Here is a 26,935-nt window from a genome sequence, read left to right as displayed (position 1 = left end):
GATTAAAGACCTAAATGTGAGCTCAGACACTATAAAACTCTTAGAGGAAAACATAGGAGGAACACTCTTTGACATAAATCACAGCAAGATCTATTTTGAGCCACCTCCTAGAGTAATGGAAATAAAAACAAAAATAAACAAATGGGACCTAATGAAACTTAAAAGCTTTTTGCACAGCAAAGGGAACTATAAGCAAGATGAAAAGACAACCCTCAGAATGGGAGAAAATATTTGCAAGCAAATCAAAGAACAACAGATTAAGCTCCAAAATACACAACAGTTCATGCAGCTCAATATCAAAAAAACAAACAACCCAATCAAGAAAATGGGCAGAAGACCTAAATAGACATCTCTCCAAAGAAGGCATTCACATGGCCAAGAGGCACATGAAAAGCTGCTCAACATCACTAATTATTAGAGAAATGCAAATCAAAACTACAATGAGGTATCACCTCACACCAGTTAGAATGGGCATCATCAGAAAATCTACAAACAGTAAGTGCTGGAGAGGGTATGGGGAAAAGGGAACCCTCTTGCACTGTTGGGAATGTAAATTGATCCAGCCACTATGGAGAACAGTATGGAGGTTCCTTAAAAAACTAAAAATAGAATTACCATATGACCCAGCAATCCCACTACTGGCCATATACCCTGAGAAAACCATAATTCAAAAAGACACGTGCACCCCAGTGTTCATTGCAGCACTATTTACAATAGCCAGGTCATGAAAGCAACCTAAATGCCCATCGACAGATGAGTGGATAAAGAAGATGTGGTACATCTATACAATGGAGTATTACTCAGTCATAAAAAGGAATGAAATTGGGTCATTTGTAGAGATGTGGATGGACCTAGAGACTGTCATACAGAGCGAAGTAAGTCAGAAAGAAAAAAACAAGTATCATATATTAACGCATATGTGTGGAATCTAGAAAAAGGGTACAGGTGAACCAGTTTGCAAGGCAGAAATAGAGACACAGAAGTAGAGAACAAATGTATGGACAACAAGGGGGGAAAGTGGAGAGGAGGGTGGGATGAATTGGGAGATTGGGATTGACATATATACAGTAATATGTATAAAATAGATAACTAATAACGTGCTGTATAAAAATACATAAAATTAAATTTTAAAAAGTCAGTTTCAAATATTTATAGAAAGATAAGGGCTCGGTTTTGCTATAAAATGTTATATTTTTAAATGTATATTCATTTAAAATGAATTAATCTAGCATAGCATTAAAATTCCCATTAAGATTACTGGCAAATTTATTTGTTTTTGCAAAGTAACATAACCTTATGGGATAAGGACTAGCTTACAACCTTTAGAAGAAAAAATAGCAGCAGTAGTCATGAAAGATACAGAGGCTGTCTTTTGGGTTTAGGTTTACATGTACTTTGTTGAAGTGTTTAAAGAGCCATTGGTTTTGATATTTTCCACGACAGACTTTATTTGATTTAAAGAACACATAAGATGTGGATTATAAGTGACCAATGAAGATAGTATTAAAATATTTTTAATTTGTTAGTTTTCTGTATTATCATTTAGCATGTAGACTGCCATCTTACTCTTTGGCCAAGGTTTATACTTATCCTGTCACTTAAACTAAAATGTAGATATCCTTTAAGGATTCGGATCACTTGCATGGGTGTTGGTGTGGGTGTGGGTGTATGCATGAGCATATATTTGGGCATACTTTCCCTCTGTACTCTGACTTAAGTTTTATTATAATTTTACAGCTGATATATATGGGGTTTTTTTAACATGTTGAAAATGTGTAGGCCTTGCATTTTTGTAATATATAGCAGACCTTGATTTTAAGCACTTCTTTTTTTTTAACTTTTTTTTTTTAATTATTATTTATTTATTTTTGGCTGCGTTGGGTCTTCGTTTCTGTGCGAGGGCTTTCTCTAGTTGCGGCAAGCGGGGGCCACTCTTCATCGCGATGCGCGGGCCTCTCTCTATCGCGGCCTCTCTTGTTGCGGAGCACAGGCTCCAGGCGCGCAGGCTCAGTAGTTGTGGCTCACGGGCCCAGTTGCTCCGCGGCATGTGGGATCCTCCCAGACCAGGGCTCTAACCCGTGTCCCTGCATTGGCAGGCAGACTCTCAACCACTGCGCCACCAGGGAAGCCCCCTAAGCACTTCTTAAAGGGGTAAAAGGAAAACCAGGATTCAGTTTCTTGTTACATGTCCTCAAAGTTAGATTCAAGAATCCAGTCACTGAGTGACTATATATGGAATTGCTGATAGGTGCCTTGAACTTTGTTACTGCTAATCTAAAATAAAATATGAGTTATAAGGCTAGTGATCTGCAAAATCCAAAAGATGCTTGAACCCTTTTTTTTTTTTCTTTAAGTTTAAAACAAGTAAATAGCTACAAGTCTATGAATTGCTCAAGGTTGCACTTCTTTGGAGCCTGCTCTTTTTGTTTAACTTTGCGATAGCTTGGTTTTTCAGTCTGAGAGTTGATCTTTTATTTGTGATGAAGGGGGGTGTTTTCTTAAAAATACAAAAATATTAGTGGGATAGCATTGTGTGCGTAAATTTTGGTTGATATGGTTTCGTGTGTTTTACCTGTTGTTTGTTAGGGTGTGTATGTTTACTAAAGGCTTTGTTAGAACAAGCAGTAGTACAGTTCATTTTAACTGTTATAAAGTGAGAGTATAGAAGCTACAATAGGAAGTATTTGAAATTATAAGTAAAAACTTAAAAAAAAATAATACCAGGGATAAATTATAGCCAATTGAGATTGTCAGAGTTACTGATTTACCATGTTTATTTGTAACACTGTATTCATTTATTTACATCATTATTTGCTTTTAGCAAATAACCTTGATTCTTGTTCAGGTTTGTTCTAGTGAATAAAAAAAATAATGATTGAAAGTATGCTTTTGAATTATATCCAAAGCATCCATCATAAATATAAGATAACCTATTAAAAATTAAGGAAGAATCTATCCTTTTCCACAAAATTTTTTTTAGTTACATGTAAAAAGAAAGAGGGATTTAACTTATTGACTTCTCTTAGTTCTTTGTAAAATTACCCTGATTCTCTAAGGTTGAATATTATGTAGGGTTTTTTTTAAGATTAATATTTATTATACTCGTAGTACAAATTATCCTGAGGTTGTATTTACCTAGTTAAATAAACTGCATTAATCTGACAAACTAGAAGATTCTTTCCATAATAATAATAATACTGAAGTGTGTACTCGCTTCGAATCATTTCATTTTTGCATTGCTGATCACCCCAGGCTGTTTTCTGCATTTGAATACCAGATTTTGCTGGTCTAGCGTAGAATACTATAAATAGAATCTTCAATGCATCAGAACAGTGATGTCACAAAGGCCCTGGAAATCTCTGCTCTCACCTGTAACTAAAGCACAACTCTTCCTGCTTCTACTGTTCTCACTCTATTACAGTAGCAGGATGTAAAAGGGACATCAGTGAGATGATTTATTGCTGCGGGTGGTGTTTAAAATCTGAATGTTTTACATTTGATGGAGCAATGAAGAATGGAGCAAGCTGTGAAGCTGCTCCAGTTAATCAAGGGTAGAAAGACATAATGTGGTTTGTATTGGTTGGTGTGGTATATGATGCCGTGATTTTCTTGATTGAATGAGGAGTATATTAATTAAGGGGGTTATTTTGATTTAGGTTCATGTTAAAAGTACCTGAGTTAAGTGCTTTATAAAAAAATTAATGACTGACCACGTATCTCAAATAGGTTTAAAGTACTCTGTTCATTATAACTATATGATGATAATTGGCTGAATTATGAAAAAGATTTTTTGTTTTCTTCCAGTGTGAAAAACTCAAATTATTGTCTCCCATCATATACTGCTTATAAGAACTATGATTATTCAGAACCTGGAAGAAACAATGAACAGCCCGGCCTCTGTGGCCTAAGTAACTTGGGAAATACGTGTTTCATGAACTCAGCTATTCAGGTAGGTCTTTCCAAACAAAGTGAAACTCATATGTTTTATGGTAATCAATAATACAAGAGGAATAGAGTTGGGTTTTACTTGTCAGAATATGAGTATTATATGTGTTTGGAGAGTTTGTGTTTTCATGGAAGAGTTAAGCATACACATTTGAATCATTCATTCTAAGAATATCTTATCATGATTCTCGGTTAGGTGGCATGTGATTGATTGTCATATAGTAGAAGATTAAATATAAGTTCATACAAAAAATATAATTCCAAACAGAAAACCTAGGCTCTCTGAGAAGAAAATAAAGCTAGTGAGATCTCTCCTTTATATGAAGTCTCTTGCTTTCTTTAGACATTGGTGGGAGTTTCAGAGAATGATTATTTTATGGTCACCAGTGTTCTAACTCTAAATAAAATTAATTTTAAATCTTTTTTTTACCTTAATGTGAAATTAAGATTTGTAAAAATTAGAAAATTTTATGAACCTTTTGTATACATATTTTTAACAAATCACTTTCCCTTAATACTCTTTCAATTTGGGGATATAACAGATCACTGCCCTTTTTTTCCCTTTGTCTCTCCATAGAGCTTCCCTTTTCTTCCTGCTCTGTCTGTACCTTCTTCCAGTTTTACTTGTGAAATATTTATGTCTTTGATTGATTGTGAAGTAGCAAGATCCATGTATACTTTAATATCACTGTTACTGTGCATAAAATTAGAGCTGGTTATTTTATTCCCCTTTTACAAATAAAATTCTGTATTTCAAAAAGCCCAAAATAATGGTATACTATTTTGATATTTGAATTTTAACCTTCTTTTGGAAGTCTTTTTTTTCTTTCTTTCCTTTTTTTTTGTGTGTGTGTGCAATTCTGAATTTCTATTTTTAAATCTGCAGTATTCTGTTCTCTGTATTTTAATACTGAATCTCCTGTGCCCAGGAGGCACCCTCCAAAGATATAAATTAAATACAGCTATGGATTGATAACGACATTATTGCAAATCTTGACTATCTGAGAAAAGTATAGGACTCTTTATCATCCAAAATTCAAAATAAATCCTTTGTACATAGTCATTAATCCAGTTGTTTCCTAAATGAACCATTGTCTTTATAGCATTCTTGAAAAACTAGAAATTTAACTGTCATAACTCTTGACCCTGGAGTTGGCAACTTTTCTTAGACATGCACTGGGATGTATAATTGATTAATTCCTGATATCTTGGTTTAGAGTTGAGCCACTCAGGAAATAGCCTATCTGCTGAAGCAGATACTGTATAGGTTAATAAACTATTCCTTTATAAACTTTCTTTGATGAGTAATATTGCTTATACTTTAATGTGAATTACTTTATCCAAAATTTTTTTCTAGGATCCTAGCACTAGTTAGACAATTAAATTTTAAAATATTTTATCTTTATTTTCCGGAAGAGGAGAAAGGGAACTCATCTGAGAAGAGCAAGCCAAAACATACTCTTATCCTGGCAGTTATTTAGATAACAAAGTAAAGTGCATGGGTGCTGAGCTTTCAGAGTAGGAACAGGGCAGACATATTGTAATTTTGTTTGTATATCTGTTGGACTACCCTGCCTAATCACTGAAAAATCATCTTCAGCACCACCTCTGAAAAATGTTTTATATAATCGGTGGTTACATCAGTATCAGAAAACCCTTTCTCATATCACCAATCATATTAATTGTTATACAGCTGCTTATCCTTGCACTACCAAAATTACTTTGGTTCTGGAGGCTTGATATTCTTGAGGTCTTTTGGGTTTTGTTTTTTTTTTTTAACATTGTAGTATGGAAAACCGGTCTTGGTGCTTTTTCATAAGGATTAAGACTAGGATTTTCAAAAAGTTTTAATAGCATAAGCATAAAAAATTTGAGTCTATTAGAACAAAAGTTAGTGTTCTTGCTAATCATTCATGGTAGTCTCTAGCTTACATTCAAACTAAATTCCTTCTAGGGCAATATTACATTCTCGTTTCCTGTGCCTTTGTTATCGTCTATTTAGTGTTGTCTCCTTATGATTAACTCAATTTCTCAAAAACAAGTATTAAAATGAAATCTTCTAATCAGCTGTGTTGAGCTAGATTTGGCATTTGTTGAACTTTTTTGTGTATGTTTGAGGTGTAAGAAACTTCATTTATTAGTTTTTGCTTCTGTTCAAAGCAATTTTATTACAATAGGTATGTCTAATGCTGACCTTCTCTCTTAATATATTTCATCTTTACATGTTTCATTTCAACTGAGATATAGCCATGAGGGTGAGGTTTGTTAGGGTGATAGTTTGTAATTTTCTGATAATATCATAAAGTAAGAAAAAACTTTCATGAAAATTTTAGCAAAATATTTTAAGCAGTGGATATTATTTTATGTCTGTATCTTGTTGGAAACTGTACTTTTTCTAAAATAAAACTCTTCAATCAAGTTGGAGAAGAGAAAAAATTAGTTTCAATTTTTGCTGCTTTTGACTTTTAATCCAAATCCAGAATTAGAAAAGCTAGTACTTCAGTTTTATTTTCTGAAAGCATCTGTGATTTTTAATTGCTTTAGATGTCAGCTCTCAAGTTGAAAATTCACCATAGGAGGGAATATAAAATGGTGGCAGTAGCCTATGTTATTCTGTTTCATGAACACCATGTAAGTTCTTAGGTCCACAGATGAAAAGGGTAAAAGATAGTTAATAGAGTAGATTTTTTAAAATAATGTTTTTAGATACTGTTTCCTCAGTTATGCTGTTTTTTCAAGTGACTTCTGTGACTTCTGTGAAACTGAAGATAATTCATGAACTTCAGAAAATATTATTTTAAAAAATCTGATAATTTGTATTTTAATATAATTCCTTTTATTAATTCAATAATTCTAGAAATATGAGTGGTCCTTAGTACATCAGGCAGTGTAATTATTGATATATTGTTAACAATATGGATATGAAAACATACCTATTTTTTCTTTGTGAGAATGGGTTATGCTTAACCCATCAGTAGCCTTAAGATGATGAAATTGTTTGATAGCTTGTGATTAAAAACTTAAGAAGCATCAATCTGAGTGTGATTTAATATCATTATTGTTATTATTCAATTTAATTATATTGATATTCAAGATTTTCTCTGATTTAATGGTACAACTGAGTATTAAATTTTTCCGATGAGCACAGTACTGCCTACAGTTTCAATTTATCAAGTTAATATTTACTGAATGGCAAACATGTGAGATACTTTTAGACATAGATCCTGACTTATGAAGAGTATAGTCTTGATACTGTGATTTTTCACGTTTTACTTTTAGCATGAAAATTTTTTTTTAATTATTACTTTGAAAAGTTTAATTGTATCCTCAATATTTAAACAGATGTAGTGAAGTTGCTTTGGTTGGGTGAAGTGCCCAGAGTCCCATCTGCTTTCTTCTACTTAGTGGCCCTAGAAGCATTCTCATGGGATCCCAGGGCTCTGAGGAACAGTTTAAAAACCATATTCTGGCTAGAGAAAAGACAACAACACATTAAAAATTAGCAATAAAAGTTAGAAGCACAGACTATGGAGTTACACTATCTGGATTGATACTGATCACCTGTGCTGCCCTGTATAAGTTGTTTCTATAACTCATTTTTCTCCTCAGGTGAGGAAAATAATAGTACCCATATCTTAGGAGTTTTGTGGGGATTAAGTGAGTTGATGAATATAAAGCTCTTAGGATAGTGACTGGCACATTGTAAACGAATAGGTATTAGATTTCGTATTATTTTATCTTTTTAAATTGAAGGAGTCAAGCAGAATGACTTCGGGAAAATTCTACCATCCATAGTTCCTGTATTTATTTGTTCTCCTTTCCTACAAGTCTTATTCCACTTTGTCAGGACCTAGTGAATGAAGAAAGACTTGAATGTACTTCTAATTTTTTTTGGCTTAGTAGTATTACAATAATGGTATTTATCATTATAAATCAGTATTATCCATTTCTGAGCTGTGTTAATTCAGCTCTCCTAGGCATACTGATAGGCAAGGGATATAACAACATAGAACTGTTCATGAATAAGCAATCTGCAGGAAATTTAAGATTCTTGAGTTCAGGTTATCTCTGGCCTCAGCCTCCTGAGTAGTTATGATTACAGGCATATACCACCGTGTCCCAGTGGTACAAATAAGTTAACAAAGTAGTCTTCTAGGGCCCTAAATGTATTATTCCATTGAGAGAATGTCTAGTTTTTGAAATTTGCATTATTGGAGGTAATTTTAATTAGCATTAGTTGAGTAGATTTCAGGAGCACTCCAACCCTTGTCTTTTTCATTGTCAAGGCCTAGGAGGCTCATGATTGGCCTCCTGAAAGAAGCAACTCTTCAGATGGATTTGAAGCAGGGGAGTGATATATGGTCCTTTTCACTGGAAAGCTGCATGGCATGAGATAGTTGTTTTCAAACTCTTTACTTGGAAGTAATAGGTCTCCTTAAATAGACTCTAGGAATTCACTGAAAAAACTGATAGTAATCAAGGACCTGTTCATTATCCCTGTCACACAATGCAAAGTCAGTTGAAATTCCAGGCATTTTTAAGGTCAGCTTCTTCCTGTGATCTGTTGGGTTAGGGAAAAAATCTTTCTGTAAATTCAGAAGAATATTGAAAGTTTTTTTATAAGACTTAATTAAAGAGAATGAGTGATACTACACAGAAATAATATTCTTTTAGGAAACTAGATTCTCATTATAATGTAAAACAGTAAAAAAGTCACTACTAAAGCTATTATTTCTGTGTTCTAGTACTTCATAGCTTTGAATGTGACTAAGTGTAATGCTTTTCTACACTTACCTGAGACTCATTTTGCATTTATTGGAACAAATTCTTGGAAACACACTTTAACATGAAGCTTTGTAATTTTATTCAAATTAACCAAACTTACAGCTGAACAAGTGAACATAGTTTCAATCACAAAAAGAAACACCTAACCCCTGAGACATAAGAATTTTAAAAAACAGTTTAGGATTTTAAAGAAAATGACTTCTGATAAAACTGAGAATGTGGCTGATTAAAAGTTCAAATAATATTCCTAGGGCAGATTTTTATCTATCCAAGTAATTAAACTCAATTATTTGAGTTTCTTCCATACCATGTGCCAAAAATTACATGGCAAACTAGCATCAAAAATATGTTTAATTATCAAATGACAACTCAATCAGATCTTTCCAATTTGATAAAGGTAAAGAAATGCAAACAGCCTTACTTGTATTAGAACCATTCACTTTCCCATCACAGATACCAATGTTTCTACTTCTCCCTTGTTTGCAGGGAAAGGGAGAAGTATCCCTTCCCTTTAGAAAAAGAAAAGGGGCTGGGAAAAGAGAACCTGAATTCTCAGGCAGCTTATTTGTGGAAAGAGTATATATAGCAAAGTTCTGTAAGTATTTAGTTTTCATAACTGGAGTAGAAACGGTATCTCTGAAAGAATGCCTTGTACCTGTGTTACTTGGCTAAAATGATTTCTAGTCATGAAAATATATGCCTTTCTTAACCAACAGTCTTACTTGTCTGTTCTTCACATTCTTCCAAATTAATATACAAATTTCTCTAGGATTAATGCTTCTATTTCTGTTAATAAAAACTTTCTAATGTTTTGTCAGTCCCTAATTCTATAATAGGAAATGACAAGAGTACAGGTTACAGGGGAAAGGCTTATTTCAAGGAGTTGTAAATAATTATATCTGATTTTAATACAGAATTGTTTTACATTATATTCACTAGGTAGAATTACTTGCAGTGCTAACATTTATGGCAGCAGTTTTTAATATAATCACACTGAAGTATCTTGTATTGATTTTAATAACTACTCAAAGTATCTGTAATTGAAAACATAAGAAATGTTAATCTTTAATATATAATGGTAACTACAAACTTGACCCCTCTAACAAAAGAAAAGAAAAGAAAAAGCGGTTCCAGATTTACTTCTGTTACCTAAAAATCAAAAACAGTTCATTTTCTTGATGTCAAAATCTTTTCTAAAATACATTTTCTTCCTTTAATAAAGTTATGCATATCATTCAACACATTATGATTGGAATATTCTTAAGTATATCAGGGTTATGTTCTAAATTTTATAAATTGGTATTATTGAATAGTGTCACTAGAAAATATAAGATATTGGACTGATAGAGCCTTTCAAAGGAGAAAGACATGCTAAATTTCTCTTAAAGCCTTGTTTGTTGTCTTTTGCCTATTTGTTCTAACGTATACATTTAAATTCTGGTCATTTGCGGCTATGCTGTTTTAATTACTGAAAGACCCTTGTCTGTTAGATTTTTTGCTTCTAATATCACACTTAAGATCATCTTTCTATATTAGTTTGTGAGTAAAAATAGTTTGTGGTGATGCATGTTACCAATGATCAACTTCATTAGTGTTTTCACTTTGCCAATAATGGATGCTTAGTTCAGTATTTTTTTTTTAGTAGTGTATATATGGAAACCAATTGCTAAGTGTTACCAATCACCTCTTTACAGTAATTTGTAAACTATACTATACTGGGAGAGTGTCAGTGAGTTGGTTACTGAAAACCATTGCTTAATTAATAATAACATTTAAAATAAATTACTAATTCTCATAAATTCATGTTAAAATATTAATAGCCCAGTAATGAACTTGCAGTATCTGATAGTAACAGTATCCTTCTTTGCATAGTAAAGGTTGTTTTTCCTATCATTGTCACTTTCTTAATTTCCTCTTCATAGAGACCCCTGGGTTAGGGCATCTGTTATCCTTATTTCACTGATGAGGAAATTGAGGCAAGGAAAGTTTAAGTGACTTGTCATTCACTAAGACAAGTTAATAAATGAGTTAAAACTGGGCTGTTATTCAGATATCCTGAGATAATGTATCTTTCATAATTATACTAGTCAGCTTGTAAGAAATGCTTTTAAAATGTTTCATTTTATTGTCACATATACATAACATAACATTTACCGTTTTAACTATTTTTAACTTCAGTGGTATTAAGTATATTCACATTGTTGTGCAACCATTAAAAATGTTTTTATGTTTATGCCAAATATATGGCCCCCATAATACAAGATGTTCCCATAAGGTGTTCCCATAACTGTTTGCATGATTCAAACAGTTTCCCTGGGAGGTTATTTACACACTTACTCATTTGATTGTGTGTTCGAAATATTTTAAGAACTCCTTTTGGAATTGCTTTCATTCTTCTGAATTTCACTGATGGATATTTCTCTTCCTTTGATGACAAAGTTGATTTTTCAAAAACCTGATGTTATTCAGAGCATTATCTGCAGAATATTATAGGTGATCAAGCTAGATAATTTTTTTCTAATAATAAATATACTTGTGCAGTCATCCATTCATTTACTCAGCAAATATTCATCAAGGGCCCACTAAGTGCCTTTCACTCTGATAGGCAATAACTATACCATGGTGAACAAAACCAGTACTATTTCCATGGATCGTAGTCTAGTAGGGGAGATAAACGTTAAATAAATTGTGAATATTTTAAGCATCATGAAAAGAAAAAATCATGGAGAGTGCTCTGAGTATAGCAAGAGCTGGGAGAGCACCTAATTTATATTGGATACCATGTTCCCCAGAAGTAACCTTTGAGCTATGACCAAAAAATAGGTGTTAGTTGGGCAGGTGAGAGTTGAAGTCAGATGGAGCAACAGCATGTGCAGAGCCCCTAAGGTGGGCAAGTTTGAGGAACCAAAGATGAGTAACCTGTGAGATAATATTTAAATGGGGGTGGGATAAAATGAGTTCAGAGAAATAGGCAAAAGCCAGATCATGTGGGGGAATATGGATTGTAATGTATTAAAAGGCATTGAAGGTTCCAGGCTGCTATCATCTCATCTGGTTTATTGCATTTATCTTCTAGCTGATTTCTCTGCTTATACCCTTAACTCCTATGGTCTGTCCTCACAAGAACAGCCAGAGCGATGTTTTTAAACTTAAGGCACCTGTCACCCTTTGTCCATATCACTAAATGCCTTCTTATTTCACTCAACAGAAGCTAGAGTTCTTAAAAGAGAATATAAGGCATATAAGGCCGTGTATGATCTGGCTTCTGTCTTATTTTCTACCACTTTCCTCCATGCTCACTCTGCTCCATCCTCAGTGGCCCCCCCTCACATATTGCACGAATGTTCCTGCCTTGGGGTCTCTGAACTTATAATTTCCTATACTTGGAATGTTCTTTCTCCAAATGTTTATATCCTTTCTTTCTCACTTCCTTTAGGTCTCTATTAATCAGTCAGATCCTTCCCGACTCACTGTATACGATGGTAACTGCCCTCTCCCATTCCATGACCACCTGATATATGCTGTATATATATATTTGAGTTTTTTGTTTATCTGTTTGCCTCCCTCTACTCCCAACTCATGCTCCATGAGCACAGGAGTTTTGTTTTAGTCACTGCTTTAGCCCCATTACCTCAAACAGTGTCTGGCATGTATTGTAGAAGGCATTCAAATTAATGAAAAGTGAAGGAAATCACAAGTGTGTGTCTGGTTTTTGGCTTGTACGTCATAATGAGAACATAATGGTAACAGTGGGAGGAGAGACACAGGAGAAGTAGGTTTGGGGTAAGGAGAAGATTATGAGTTAATTTTAGTCATGTTCAGTTTGTCATACCAATGAAACATCCAAGTGGATATATCATAGGCAGTTGGATATTCTAGTATGGAATATAGACCAGAGGCCTAGGTTAGAAATAAAAATATGACTGTAGATGGTATTTAAAATCAGGGAAATGATTGCATCTGTGAAGTGAGGCCATCTGTGAAAAAGACATCCCAGGACTAAGCCTTACAATATAACATTTGAATATAACATTTGAATATAACATTTGAATCTAACATTTGAAAGGAGGAAAGACACTACTGTTGCAACAGGAAAAAAAGAAATGGATTATGGACGCAAGTAGTTTCTAGATTTTGTAATGACTTCCATTATCTTAAAAGTACGAGACCAGATCATAATCTAAGAATGAAAGAATAAGATTGCTCAGCAATGTTGAGATCTCATTGTTTGAGATCTTAATGTTTAGCTACATGGTGCATAAAATAGATGGGTTCATACATGAAAATGATTGGGTTCATCTAGGGCTGTAGAGAGAAAAGGTCAAAGGAATTAAGAGCAACTAGACGAATTTTCTTATTTAGCTAATCCAGTAAACATCCACTGAGACCTGCTCCATGCCAAGCGTTGTTCTAGACACTGGTGGTACAGAGTTGAACAAGACTGTGCCTATCCTCTTGAATGTCGTGCTGTGGTGAATGAGATAGCCATATAAATAAATAAGATGTAATATGTGACATGATAGAAAGCATGATCAGCCAAATGTTTTGAAAGCAAAGAAAAGAGAGCCATTGGGAAATAAGTGAGGCTTCACCAAGGAGGTGACGCTTGAGTTGGGTCTTGATTTCGTTTGATTGAGTATATTATTCATTATGACTTATGTTTGGTTCATCTGGTCATAAAAATAGCAGTGACTTACCAGAGGTACAACTATAACATCATAGCTCATGCTTGTTACCACATTTTTCCACCACAAAAATCCCTACATCAGAGGGAGGAACACTCCCAAACTCATTCTACGAAGCCACCATCACCCTGATACCAAAACCAGACAAAGATGTTACAAAGAAAGAAAACTAGAGGCCAATATCACTATGAACATAGATGCAAAAATCCTCAACAAAATACTAGCAAGCAGAATCCAACAGCACATTAAAAGGATCATACACCATGATCAAGTGGGGTTTATCCCAGGAATGCAAGGATTCTTCAGTATACGCAAATCAATCAATGTGATACACCATATTAACAAATTGAAGGAGAAAAACCATATGACCATCTCAATAGATGCACAGAAAGCTTTCGACAAAATTAAATACCCATTTATGATAAAAACCCTCCAGAAAATAGGCATGGAGGGAACTTACCTCAACATAATAAAGGCCATATATGACAAACCCACAGCCAACATCGCCCTCAATGGTGAAAAACTGAAACCATTTCCACTAAGATCAGGAAGAAGACAAGGTTTCCCACTCTCACCACTATGAATCAACATTGTCTTGGAAGTTTTAGCCACAGCCATCAGAGAAGAAGAAGAAAGAAAAGGAATCCAAATCGGAAAAGAAGTAAAGCTGTCACTGTTGGCAGATGACATGATACTATACATAGAGAATCCTAAAGATACTACCAGAAAACTACTAGAGCTAATCAATGAATTTGGTAAAGTAGCAGGATACAAAATTAATGCACAGAAATCTCTTGCATTCCTATACACTAGTGATGAAAAATGTGAAAGTGAAATTAAGGAAACACTCCCATTTACCATTGCAACAAAAAGAATAAAATACCTAGGAATAAACCTACCTAAGGAGACAAAAGACCTGTATGCAGAAACCTATAAGACACTGATGAAAGAAATTAAAGATGATACAAACAGATGGAGAGATATGCCATGTTCTTGGATTGGAAGACTCAGTGTTGTGAAAATGACTATACTACCCAAAGCAATCCACAGATTCAGTGCAATCCCTATCAAACTGCCAAGGGCATTTTTCACAGAACTAGAACAAAAAAATTCACAATTTGTATGGAAACACAAAAGACCTCGAATAGCCAAAGCAATTTTGAGAAAGAAAACCAGAGCTGGAGGAATCAGGCTCCCTGGCATAAGACTATACTACAAAGCTACAGTAATCAAGACAGTATGGTTCTGGCACAAAAACAGAAATATAGATCAATGGAACAGGATAGAAAGCCCAGAGATAAACCCACGCACATATGGTCACCTTATTTTTGATGAAGGAGGCAAGAATATACAGTGCAGAAAAGGCAGTCTCTTCAATAAGTGGTGCTGGGAAATGGGACAGCTACATGTAAAAGAATGAAATTAGAACACTGCCTAACACCATACCCAAAAATAAACTCAAAATGGATTAAAGACCTAAATGTAAGGTCAGACACTATCAAACTCTTAGAGGAAAACATAGGCAGAACACTGTATGACATAAATCACAGCAAGATCCTTTTTGACCCACCTCCTAGAGAAATGGAAATAAAAACAAAAATAAACAAATAGGACCTAATGAAACTTAAAAGTTTTGCACAGCAAAGGAAACCATAAACAAGACGAAAAGACAACCCTCAGAATGGGAGAAAATATTTGCAAATGAAGCAACTGACAAAAGGATGAATCTCATGCAGCTCAATATCAAAAAAACAAACCACCCAATCCAAAAATGGGCAGAAGACCTAAATAGACATCTCTGCAAAGAAGATATACAGATTGGCAACAAACACATGAAAGGATGCTCAACATTATTAATCATTAGAGAAATGCAAATCAAAACTACAGTGAGTTATCACCTCACACCGGTCAGAATGGCCATCATCACAAAATCTACAAACAATAAGTGCTGGAGAGGGTGTGGAGAAAAGGGAACCCTCTTGCACTGTTGGGAATGTAAATTAATACAGCCACTATGGAGAACAGTATGGAGGTTTCTTAAAAAACTAAAACTAGAACTACCGTATGACCCAGCAATCCCACTGCTGGGCATATACCCTGAGAAAACCATAATTCAAAAAGAGTCATGTACCACAGTGTTCATTGCAGCTCTATTTACTATAACCAGGACATGGAAGCAACCTAAGTGTCCATCAATAGATGAATGGATAAAGAAGATGTGGCACATGTATACGATGGAATATTTCGCAGCCATAAAAAGAAACGAAATTGAGTTGTTTGTAGTGAGGTGGTTGGTCCTATATACGCTACCAAATGTAAAACCGATAGCTAGTGGGAAGCAGCCGCACAGCACAGGGAGATCAGCTCAGTGCTCACGTACAGGGGTGGGATTGGGAGGGTGGGAGGGAGGGAGACAAGAGGGAAGAGATATGGAGATATGTATATGTGTGTTGCTGATTCACTTTGTTATAGAGCAAAAACTAAAACACCATTGTAAAGCAATTATACTCCAATAAAAATATTTTTAAAAAATCATATTTTACCATAGTAAAAACCACATTGTTCATACACTCAATAAACACATACACCTCCTGGGTGCTAGACAGCAATGCTTTTTCATACATCTGCCAACTCTAAAAAGAGAAGTACCTAAATATTTTGAGCAGTGACAATATCAATGAAACAAACATATAGTCTCCTAAAGTAATTAAGTCAAAAATGATGTTCATATGAATTTGAAGTGTTTACTGGAAAAGTCACTCTTTGCTTTATAATCAAGTCCCATGTATAATTAAAAATATGTCTTCATTTAGATTTTTTTAATATATAAATTTATTTATTTTTGGCTGCTTTAGGTCTTCATTGCTGTGTGCAGGCCTTCTCTAGTTGTGGCGAGGTGGGGGCTACTCTTCGTTGCGATGTGCGGGCTTCTCATTGCCGTGGCTTCTGTTGTTGCAGAGCGTGGTCTGTAGGTGCTTAGGCTTCTGTAGTTGCAGCACAGGGACTGAGTAGTTGTGGCGCACGGGCTTAGTTGCTCCACAGCATGTGGATCTCCCCAGATTAGGGCTCGAACCCATGTCCCCTGCATTGGCAGGCAGATTCTTAACCACTGTGCCACCAGGGAAGTCCTATTTAGAGAGGTTTTGTTTTGAATATAAACTCAATCATTGACTGACACACACACACCAATATACATACACACGTACATATTTATTATGCATATATGAATGAATACATATATTTTTAAATAGTTTTGGTATATGATTAAGGTATTTTGTGTAATTCTTCAGTAATTGCCCAGGGCTTTTCTAAGCCTTATGTACCTTGCCCAAGAGAAAGCTTTCAGTAACTGTTTTTAAAAGAAATTAAAAACAAGTTCTTGACCAAAATATTACTAACTGTTCATAAGGAAATTCTTAATACCAAGATATAATATACTTTATGATTCCTCTTACATTTATTGACTACCATACCAAAAGTATCTATATCATCATAATTACGCCACCATCTTCCTGAGACCTCTCTTACCTTCCCTGAGACTTGTTCCATTAATTGTCTCTTCTTTGTTCTATATCTTTAACCTCACCTCTTCACTGTCTTCCTCTCCTCGTATATGCATGGTCAACTCTTTTTTTTTTAATGGGGTGGGAGGGAGATGGAGTGAGGAGTACCCTTGACCTTGAAGAGGGTGGTCTGTCCTCCCTACTTTCTCATGTCCCATTCAGTAGCCCTCATGTCTGCAGCTCAGCACAGTAGTTAAAGCTTAGATTTTGCAACTTGACTGCTTGGATTCAAATCCTAGTTCTGTTACTTGTAAGTTGTGTGACCTTGGATAAGAAACTTTTTAGTTTATCTGTTAAATGGAGATAACATGCTTAAGTACTTGGCACATAACAAACAATGTGCAAGTATCAACTGCTGTTATATCATCACTGTGACCATCATACCACCCCACAGAAATTGTTTTTGGTAAGGTCGTTCTTGACTCCGTTTCCTAGGCTCTTTGTAGCCCCTTTACCTTTGAGAAGTTGACATCTGCTTAAAAGTGACAAATCCCAGATCTGTCTCCACCATACTTCTCCCTCCTGAGTGTTCCTCCAAAATATAACTATTAGATGGACATTTCTGCCTAAACAATATTAAAGATAACTCAAACTCAGCATGTGTATGACTAAACGTATTTCCTAGAAACCCGATGCTTTTATTTATTATACTCCCTTATAGATGCAACCATTAATTAACCCAAGTCAAAACCTGAGACTTACCACGAGTTGTATTCATTCTACTACCTCTTAAGTGTCACTTGTATCTATCTTTTCCTTTCCTGTCAGTACAGTATTTTAACACTTGAGTATCTTTTAAGTGAACTTTTGAAAAATTCATCTAACTCATCTCTTTGTTCCATCATTTATCCTCTTCTAATCCATTTAGTACACTCCTCCCAGAGTCAGTTTTTAAAAGCAAATACCTCCTTGCTTAAAACTCATTTCCAGGACTTCCTTGGTGGTACAGTGGTTAAGAATCCGCCTGCCAATACAGGGGACACGGGTTCGAGCCCTGGTCCAGGAAGATCCCACATGCCACAGAGCAGCTAAGCCCATGCACCACAACTACTGAGCCTGCACTCTAGAGCCTGCGTGCCACAACTACTGAAGCCTGCTCGCCTGGAGCCCCCTCACCCCCACTGGGAAAGCCCACACAGCAACGAAGACCCAACGCAGACAAAAATAAATTAATTAATTTTTTTAAAAAAACCTCATTTCCTATCACCTAAAGGATAAAATCCAAACCGGACCCTACCTAGCTCTTTAACCAAAACTAAAAGTTCTTGGAATTCATTAAGTTTCAAATCTCTTTATATATAAAATGTTACCTCTTCCCTAGTTGCCTTTCACACACACACATGCATGCATTCACACACACACATGCATGCATGCACACACACATACAAACACACACACACCCCTTTTCCTCTATCTCTTCTGGACAAATACCTACTACACAGTAAGAATCATGAAATTAGAGGCTATCTTTGGTTTTCTTTTATATCCCCAATGTTTGGTATAATGCCACATAATAGTAACTACATTAGAACAGTGTTTCTCACAGTGTTTGGCTGAGACAGTGCAGGTCAACAATAAAATAACTATAGAAATTAAGCATAAGTGAGTGATCCAGAACTTTTATAGCAGTTAGGTTAGTTTCATATCTATTAAATCTAATAATTTTAAAATGGGTCTTTCTTTTCTGTATGTTATTTCTTCATTTTTCTAGTGGTTCATTTTTATTTTCTAAAAAACTTTATAGAAGTATCAGTCTGTGACAGTTTGAAAATTTAAAAAGATACTAGTCCTTCCACATAGATGATTTGAGAAGCACTGCATTAGGAAAATTTACCTGAAATATTTAGTACTTGACCTGTACCAGATTAATGATATTTCTGGAGCTGTCTGAATGTCAAAGAGCACAATAATTTTTAAAAGAATTATAGCTTTTAATATATATATTTACTTCTTGCAAAGACCTACCAATTTATATAAAGTATAATAAACACTACAGCTTATGTTCTGCCGATGTAGCCAGTCTGATAGTACTTGAATTGGGCTGCCATGTTAATCACAGCTTGGCAGAACATACCCTACTACTCTGCAAATTGTTTCTTGAACGATTTCACAGTGAATGGCATGAAAACATTTTAGAACAGTATTTCTGTATTTCTAGTCTCTTAACATAATGGTCTTCTGTTCTTAATATTTGTTGAGTGATTAATCAAATAAATTTAAAGTTCTCTTTTATTATGAAAATAATTAGAAACCTTCATAGTTATGTTATCACATAGTCCTTAAATTTCTGTTTCAACTCAGCCTTGTCAATTATGGGCCTAGTGTAATGAAATGATGCAGAGAAGTATATGACTTGGTAGTTCTTTCAAAGAATGTAGTAAGTCAGTTAAACTTTCTAAAAAAATTCTGCTGTCCCTTTCTTTATGCCTTAGCAGGATAACTAAAAGATGAACAAATCACATAATTCTTAATACTAATTTATTCGAAAATGTTTCTTTACTGAATATTATGTTCAGGGGACTGAACAAAACTTTAAAACACTTGTTTTTTCTTAAAACCTTTCACTATCTTGCTTGCTTAAAATATTGGCATTTATTTCATTGTGAGCCAGTTTTAAATTATTAATAGGGTAATTAATAGGTAATTAATAAGCTACTAAACATTAAAATTGAACTAATAAGCTTTAGTTCTTTAAAATAAATATAACTTATGCTAATATTTATTAATGTTATTAGAACCATTTAGCTTAAGCATGCTTCCCATAAACTGAATATCTAAACATAAAAATCATTCAATAAATAGCCTGTTACTTAAAAAAAAAAAATTAAACAATTGCTGTTACAATCTAGTAGTTTTAAAGCATCATACAACTACCTAAGCTTACCTTAGCATCAATTGTTGATCTAATCATTATCCCAGAAACTTTCAAATTTCTCTCTATTGCAAGTGGATCTTCTATCCAGTTTCTACTCTTAGCTTTTAATATGAAAAAATCACTGGTCTTTATATAATAATGTTTTTTTAAGCGTGACATCTCTAGTTATAGGACTTACTCACTGCAAGTAACAGGGTAGTCCTTTTGACAAAATTTTCCTTCCTCAATCCCATAGATGAGGAGGGGATAGGCATTGACATTTCTTTGCTAGCCAAAAGGTTTCCCATTAGTTCTCATACTTCCCAAGCTTTCATAATAATTCTTAATTAAATTCAAGTAGCGTGTGAAGAGAGATTAAATAGAATTTGAAGAAGGGGTGACAGCAGGGACTTTAAATGAAGTTTAATTTTATTCATGTGCAAAGCATAGTGACCAGATTAATGATAAACATGAAAATGTTACAACATCTTTGTCCAATTCAAAAATACTGCCTTTAGAACTACTTTATGTAAAATTTCAGTATTTTAAGTCAAGTGTATGGCAGTTCTCTCTTCACTAACTCGGTGGGAGAGGGAAGAAAACATAAAGTTTTTAAAACTAAATAAATAAAAAGAAAGTTATATCCACTTATATTTTACTTACACAAATTTGTTCTTTAAAGAAAGCTTGAAGAGAGAATGGAAATGTAAAGCAAAATAGAGCTATAGTTGTATTTGTTTTCCTAAAATATATGGAGAAACTTCAGAATTGATCTCAAATATAATGAGATTTGCCTTTCCTAGAAAAAAAAAATAAAACATGAAGTGTCTTAAAAATATCTCATTTTCCAAACCTCCGTGGTGAGGGGCCAGGCTTATATTTGTAGTTCTTCATTGTAAAAGTCTACGTCATAGTTTTCTGTCTTATCCACTACTTTTTTACAGAATTTGAGCCAGTATCCCAGTTTTAATAAAATGCTTTGGAGTTATACAGTACCTTTTTAGAACGTTTATACTCTTGTCATGACGAATTGAAAAATAACATGACAAATTCGAAAATTCTTTATCCATCTAATCTTAAAATCCAAAATAAGATATTTGGGGGAATTCTAAGATTACTTTAACCATGGATTACTTTAGGTTTTATTTTTTAAATCATAAGAAAATAAAATGGTTTCCTCATTTTAGATTGGGTTTTTAGTATTGGTCAGTTTGAAAGTGTAGCTACTTTAAGAGTTGTGAGTGGCGTTACATTTTGATCAGTTACAGAATGAGTTACACAACTCAAAGGCTTTAGGTAATCAAAAATTAAGTTTGTTTTCTTTCCTGTTCTAGTTACCGGTTTACTAAAATAGTGAGCATACATGATCACTTGAAAATTGGGCTTCTGGAGCACCTGAACAGAAAGGGAGTGGTTCATATTCAGCATTACAAAAGACAACTTTCTCTTTTTGAAGGGGATTACTTTGACTATTTTCCAGGTACTGGGGAAATTCCAGATTCATTACAAGTTATTGGGATGGCTATTAATTATTCATTTCCTAAAATATGTTGATTATAGACTTGAGATTTGGTTATATAGTAGAACTTTATTTCAATTCATCAATTTTTTAAAAATATATAGAAGTTTATAGTGAAATACAAAATTGAGACTCTTACATGAGTCACTCTTTCAAAGAACTCGAGAAACATCAGTCTTACTGATCAGAACATATTTAATGGAAGAACTTTTTGAAAGTAATGTAAGAGGAATAGGATTTTTGCATGTGTATGTAAGGAAAAGTTATGTACAAAACATTGTAGTCTTTCCTGGAATGAGAGAGAATCATACTTCACATAATACTCCAATTTTAGGATGTTGGGTTAAGGGCAGAAATTTATAACCAGAGAGTTTTTCATAGATAATTAATACTTTATAAAATAGTCCAATGGTATATGCATTCTTTTTAAAAAAGTTCTTCATGGTGACAGTGATTAAAGGTCTTTATACATTGAGCCATATAGAATGTCCACTGGATGAGATACTTGATTATTTAGAAGAATTTTTTTAAGAATTGTGGTGTCTAGTTCCAGGTTGATTTGGGAAAAAGAGTCTTCATGAAAATATATTACCAAATATTTTTCTTTCACATATCTTTTACTTATATGGATTTATCTTGACAGTTATTTTTTGGAGTATTCACAATAGTTATTTTTCCTTCATTAGGAAAGCCTCTTTAGGCATTATTTGGACTTTATTTTTGAATTTGTAGGACTTTAAACAGGTTATAGTTATATAACAGGGTGCAATTCAGATCTTAGTCAAGTGTTTTCCCAGTGTTCTCAGTCTCTAAGGACTGATTTACTGTATAAGGTTTTATTCATTTATCACACCTTTATTACGGTATGTGCCAGGCATTGTGCTAGATGCTAAGTTACAAAGGTGAATAAGACATGGACTCTGCTCTCAAGATAAGGACAGTCTAAGTGAGTTCAAGGTACAGCATTAGTCCAGAAGAAGGAATGTTAGTTCTTCCTTGAGGTGCTGAGATGTTAAGATGAGTTTTAAAGAATAAATAGGAATTTCTTACAGGGGAAGAATGTTCTAAGAAGGGGAGGAGTACATGCTAAGGCTCAGTCTTAATAGGTTAAACTAAGGAATATATCTTAAGACCCCTTATTCAAATTCACATTCAAGAATACTCTTACTTGCAATTTCCATTTTAAATGCATATGTGAGCACAAGTAGAGAACTACAAAGCCATTTTGAGGAACAGATACATTTGCTCACAAAACGATTGGCTTGCACATAATACACCATTCTCATCATTCCTCATGGATCAACATCTTTTCATGCTAGCTTATATCCTCAACCTTCCAGTTAGCCAGCTGTGAAGATGCTGTATCACAAAGGCTAAATTAATGAATGCCAAAAGTCTACCATACACTAAATATGAAATTTTAGTATTTCATATTACCGTATACTAAACTTGAAATTTAGTTTTTTAATCCTTAGATCTTCAAATGCTCTTGTCAGTTTTGCACACTATTAACTTGCCTAAGGATCATAAAAATCATTTAAATAAATAATTTGCCTAGTTAACAAGTGCATTTGCCTGTTGATTAATGTAGCTTTTTTACTTTTTCTCTCTTGCATCAAGAATTGAAACTACTAGTACAGAATCTTTTTCTTCAGTCTGATTATTGCTTTATTTTTAACATGGTATTTGACAGAATTCTACCCAATATTAGGACCAACTCTAGACACAATTGTCATACAAACAAAATGTGGCTTGAGATACGTGTTTTATGATCAGTCACATTACTTCATATATGGACCTCATTTTTTTGGTGATGACTTGTAAGAGGTAGTTCTTAAACTATGAAAGTGTTGGCATTTGTCAGTGTCAGGCAGTTGAAATCAAATGAATTAACAGGTGAAGCTCAAAATAGCCTGTGACTATTAGAATGTCACAAAACTCATAAGTAGCTATAAAAATAATATACTAACATGGTTTATATAATCCTTTTTGCTTTTATCATACATTCATATATATTCTCAGGTTTTGTGGGGGGGTTTTTATTCTCAGTTTTTGCTAAGAAAACCATGTATGTTAAGGATGAGGGTTTTTTTTTTTTTTTTTTTTTTGCAGTTCAGGAAACATTGAGAATAAGAGATATATCCACATAGGCACAACATATGTTGTATGATTTCTAGTCCATATTACATTACTGGAGTAAAGTATCATGAGTTAAAAAGGACATTTCCTATGTCTACATATGTAGGACTTCTAATATATATATATATGCCTTAAGAAAGGAATTGTTCTGGAACAGTCCCAATCAGATAGGAAAGTGATGTTTTTATAATAGAAGAATCTTTGAGAGAAATGCTTCAGAACTCTGGTTATAGTTTTTATTATTGAACTAATGAAAGTTATCTTTATTCTTTAAAACATTGTATTTAATGGCAGCCAGTCCAGGTATCCAATTTTCTTGTAATTGTCGAAGATGTTCATGTTTCTAAGATAGCCTCATGTTAAAAGATTGAATAATGAGTTGCATAAATTAAAAATCAAGCTGTATTATGACCAAATTTAAGAAATGGGCTTCTTTCTTCTACCAGAATGATGGCATTGAATACTGATGTCACCTGGAGGAAATATTTTAGTTGTTTGAGCTTTATTACAATAGTTCCTTGAAATTTATACCAAAAGAGAACTTTTAATGTTTAACTGGTTTTCATATTATTTCAAGAATATAGTGACTCCTATAATAACATTATATTCAAGGTAAAGGAGAAAATTGTGGTATTTTCAAGATGAGGAAAAAAAGTCTAACATCAGTTTAGTTTTTAAACTATTATGATCTATGTAGTAGAACAGTTAAACTGGCTATTGAATTTCTGTATTTGTGTTTCAGAAAATTTTTAGAAAAATTAAGGTTGTGAGTTCCTTAAAACATTATGTTCAGCAAATAAGATGCTTTGGGGGACCATTTAGGATTTAATAGTTTACATTTAAATATAAAGTTTATCTCAAAATATATTGGTTATGATATCTTGACAGGAAATACAGGCAGTTACTTACTAAGACTATTTGTGCTTTGTTGTTTAGTTTGTTATCAGTGAATTATAATCAGCTTCAAACTGGCATGAGTCACTATGAAAATAAGCACTGGTCTCTGTGTCATTGAGTTTTTAAAAATCCAAGTAGAGGCCCACTACAAAGCAGATGGTAGATTAAATGAAAGTCAAACAAAAGGGGACCAGGGAGTTTTTAATAGGTGCTGTCTTTTTGGATTTAGTATTCAGGTAGAAGTGCTTGAAGAAACTTTTGAAATTATTCATTACAAGCAAAAATATTTTTGCCTTACTTTGTGATATATCATTCAACAAAATTTGAGTACTCTGTGCCAAACATTGAAAGAAAAGAGTTAAAAAAAAGAAGAAGAAGAAATGGAGGATAAATACATTAGTAAATATAGGCAAAAAATATTTTAACTAAGCATGCATTTATTGTATACATGCTAAATGCCAAGGGACATTGTGCTCAGTGCTAGAGACATGAATTTAAAGGATATCATGATTCCTGCTCTCGTGGAAGTCTCAGTCTATTTGGCAAGACAGACAACCTAAAAATTAAAGTTACACTATATTATAAAATAAATGCTGTAATAAAAGTAAGCACTAAGCAATAAGAAAACACACAGGAGGAAACGCTATAAGGGAACCTGGGAATCCTTCCCAGACAGGATACCTGAATGGTTTAGTAGAAGTTAGTAAGGCAAAGAAGGTATATTTCATATAGGTAGAGTAATGAGAACTTAAAAAGTGAGAGAATGCATGGAGGTCAAAGAACCACAAGTAATCAAATAAGGCTGGGATGGAAGTTTTTTTGTTTTTTGTTTTTTTAAAGGTATTTTATTGACAAGGGATTAGGCTAAATAGATGGGCAAAAGACAGACCCTTCTAAAGATTTGAAATTTTAATCTGAAATTGCTATTAAAGGATTTGTAGCAAGGAAGTGACATAATTAAGTCATAAATTTTAGTGACAAATTTTAGAAAGATCACTCTGGATGCTATGGGAAGCTAAAAAGATTTTCAATTATATTTGGAAGCTCTTTGCAAGATAAGGATAAACATGAATAATTAGTAAAAACAAAGCTCAAGAATTATTCATGTTTGCACAACTTGATTTTTTGAAGTGTTTAAACGGTAAAGCATTAGGTTCTTTATATAATTGTTACACGCAGTAGTAGAATATTATATTCTTAGTATAACCCTGAGCTGATCAAATATAAGGATTTGAAAACTAATTAATAATTGTTGTAAATGCTGTCTGACCTCCAGTTTGCCTCATCGACTATTTAGTGTTGGTCCTTTTTGTACTAAATGAGATGATACTGCTAAGTGATGGCATTTATGCCCTATGTAGTCATGGTGTATTCTAGGTTGCCTGGCCCTACCTCCAGTGCTGGGTTTATAATTAAAATGACATATATTACAAAAAGAAAAGAGAAAATGAAACTCAGAAGGCCTGTAAGATTATGAAAGTTTGAGATATAAAAGGAATTAAGAGGAAAGGTAGAAAAAAAGTCCCTTCCCTAATTACTTCCTAAACTGTAGCTTACCTCTTGTTCACATAAAATATTTTACCGTTGAAAAAGACATGTAAATAACTTTACAGGCTGTATAGCCCACCTCAAACATTTTTTAACTGTTGATAATATTTTTATTGCCTAAGAATAATACAATAACAAGTTCCATGATATTATAAAGGGTTCTCCCTTTTACCTTGAGGTAGGGGCCAGACTACCAGTTTGGACAGTATTATTTTTATTAGAAAATTCCAAAATAGATATCATAGTTACATGAGTACAGATAAATTGATTTATAATTGAAACCACAAAATATAATGCCGTAATCTATTTTTAAGAATTGAATATGCTTAATTTTGGAGTTTTAGCCAAACAGTATATGACATATAGTCATAGTTTATAGCATCCAAGTTATCAGCATGAACTCAGCAGGCTGAACCTTTCATAGTTACCAAAACTATTTAACTTATTCCATATGAGTGGTAAGCAAGCTTTGAAAAACTTTTATTTCCATTAATATAAGTCTGAACTATCATAAGAACAGGTTTCTACTACTCTATGTGCAAGCAACTAGCTTCACTTAAGGCACTTTGTCACTTTACTCCAAGACAAATATCTTCCTGCAGCCAAAAAAAAGTTAACCTATATGACCGTATGTCTGTGTCAGTCATTACATGTTCTAATTAATGGCTCTAGACATCTACTTGATAAAGTAATATTCGGTTCAAAATGAAGTCACATTTTATGGTATTATCAACTTAAAAAATTACTTCATCTTGAGATAAAATATTGTGGAAAAACTACCTCCGCCGTCTATTTTATTTTAAATCCTAAATTATTTAATTCAAAATGGAACAGAGCTGGAGAATTAATTTATTCATAATTTTAATCTTGCCATAAAGGAAAGTTGGATTGTTGTGTTATTAAAGAAGAGCTAGAAGAAGTAAGAACACAGCCAGAGTTCACATAAAAGTTTGTTTTCTGAGGTTCAGCTGATCTGTACTCTCCCTTCTAAAAATGGTTG

The 26,935-nt window shown here is 33.7% G+C and overlaps 1 protein-coding gene across 6 annotated transcripts in view; it reads left to right on the top strand.

The window, feature by feature from the left end:
- The window catches only part of USP15 (ubiquitin specific peptidase 15), a 127,596-nt gene that overhangs the window by 75,801 nt on the left and 24,860 nt on the right, over positions 1-26,935 (top strand). For 4 of the 6 annotated variants that reach the window (XM_030866423.2, XM_030866422.2, XM_060305779.2 and 1 more), the window contains one exon: positions 3,805-3,949. In XM_030866423.2, coding sequence (XP_030722283.1) covers positions 3,805-3,949 — 145 coding nt within the window. Of the gene's footprint in view, positions 1-3,804; positions 3,950-21,166; positions 21,313-26,935 lie in introns of those variants that run through there. The other 2 variants (XM_030866428.2, XM_030866427.3) reach the window with 2 other exon arrangements.

Source organism: Globicephala melas, chromosome 10 (genome assembly GCF_963455315.2).
Source record: "Globicephala melas chromosome 10, mGloMel1.2, whole genome shotgun sequence".
NCBI classification, from domain to species: domain Eukaryota; kingdom Metazoa; phylum Chordata; class Mammalia; order Artiodactyla; family Delphinidae; genus Globicephala; species Globicephala melas.
The sequence above is the reverse complement of the archived record's forward strand: the minus strand, read 5'-3'. Positions and strand labels throughout refer to the sequence as shown.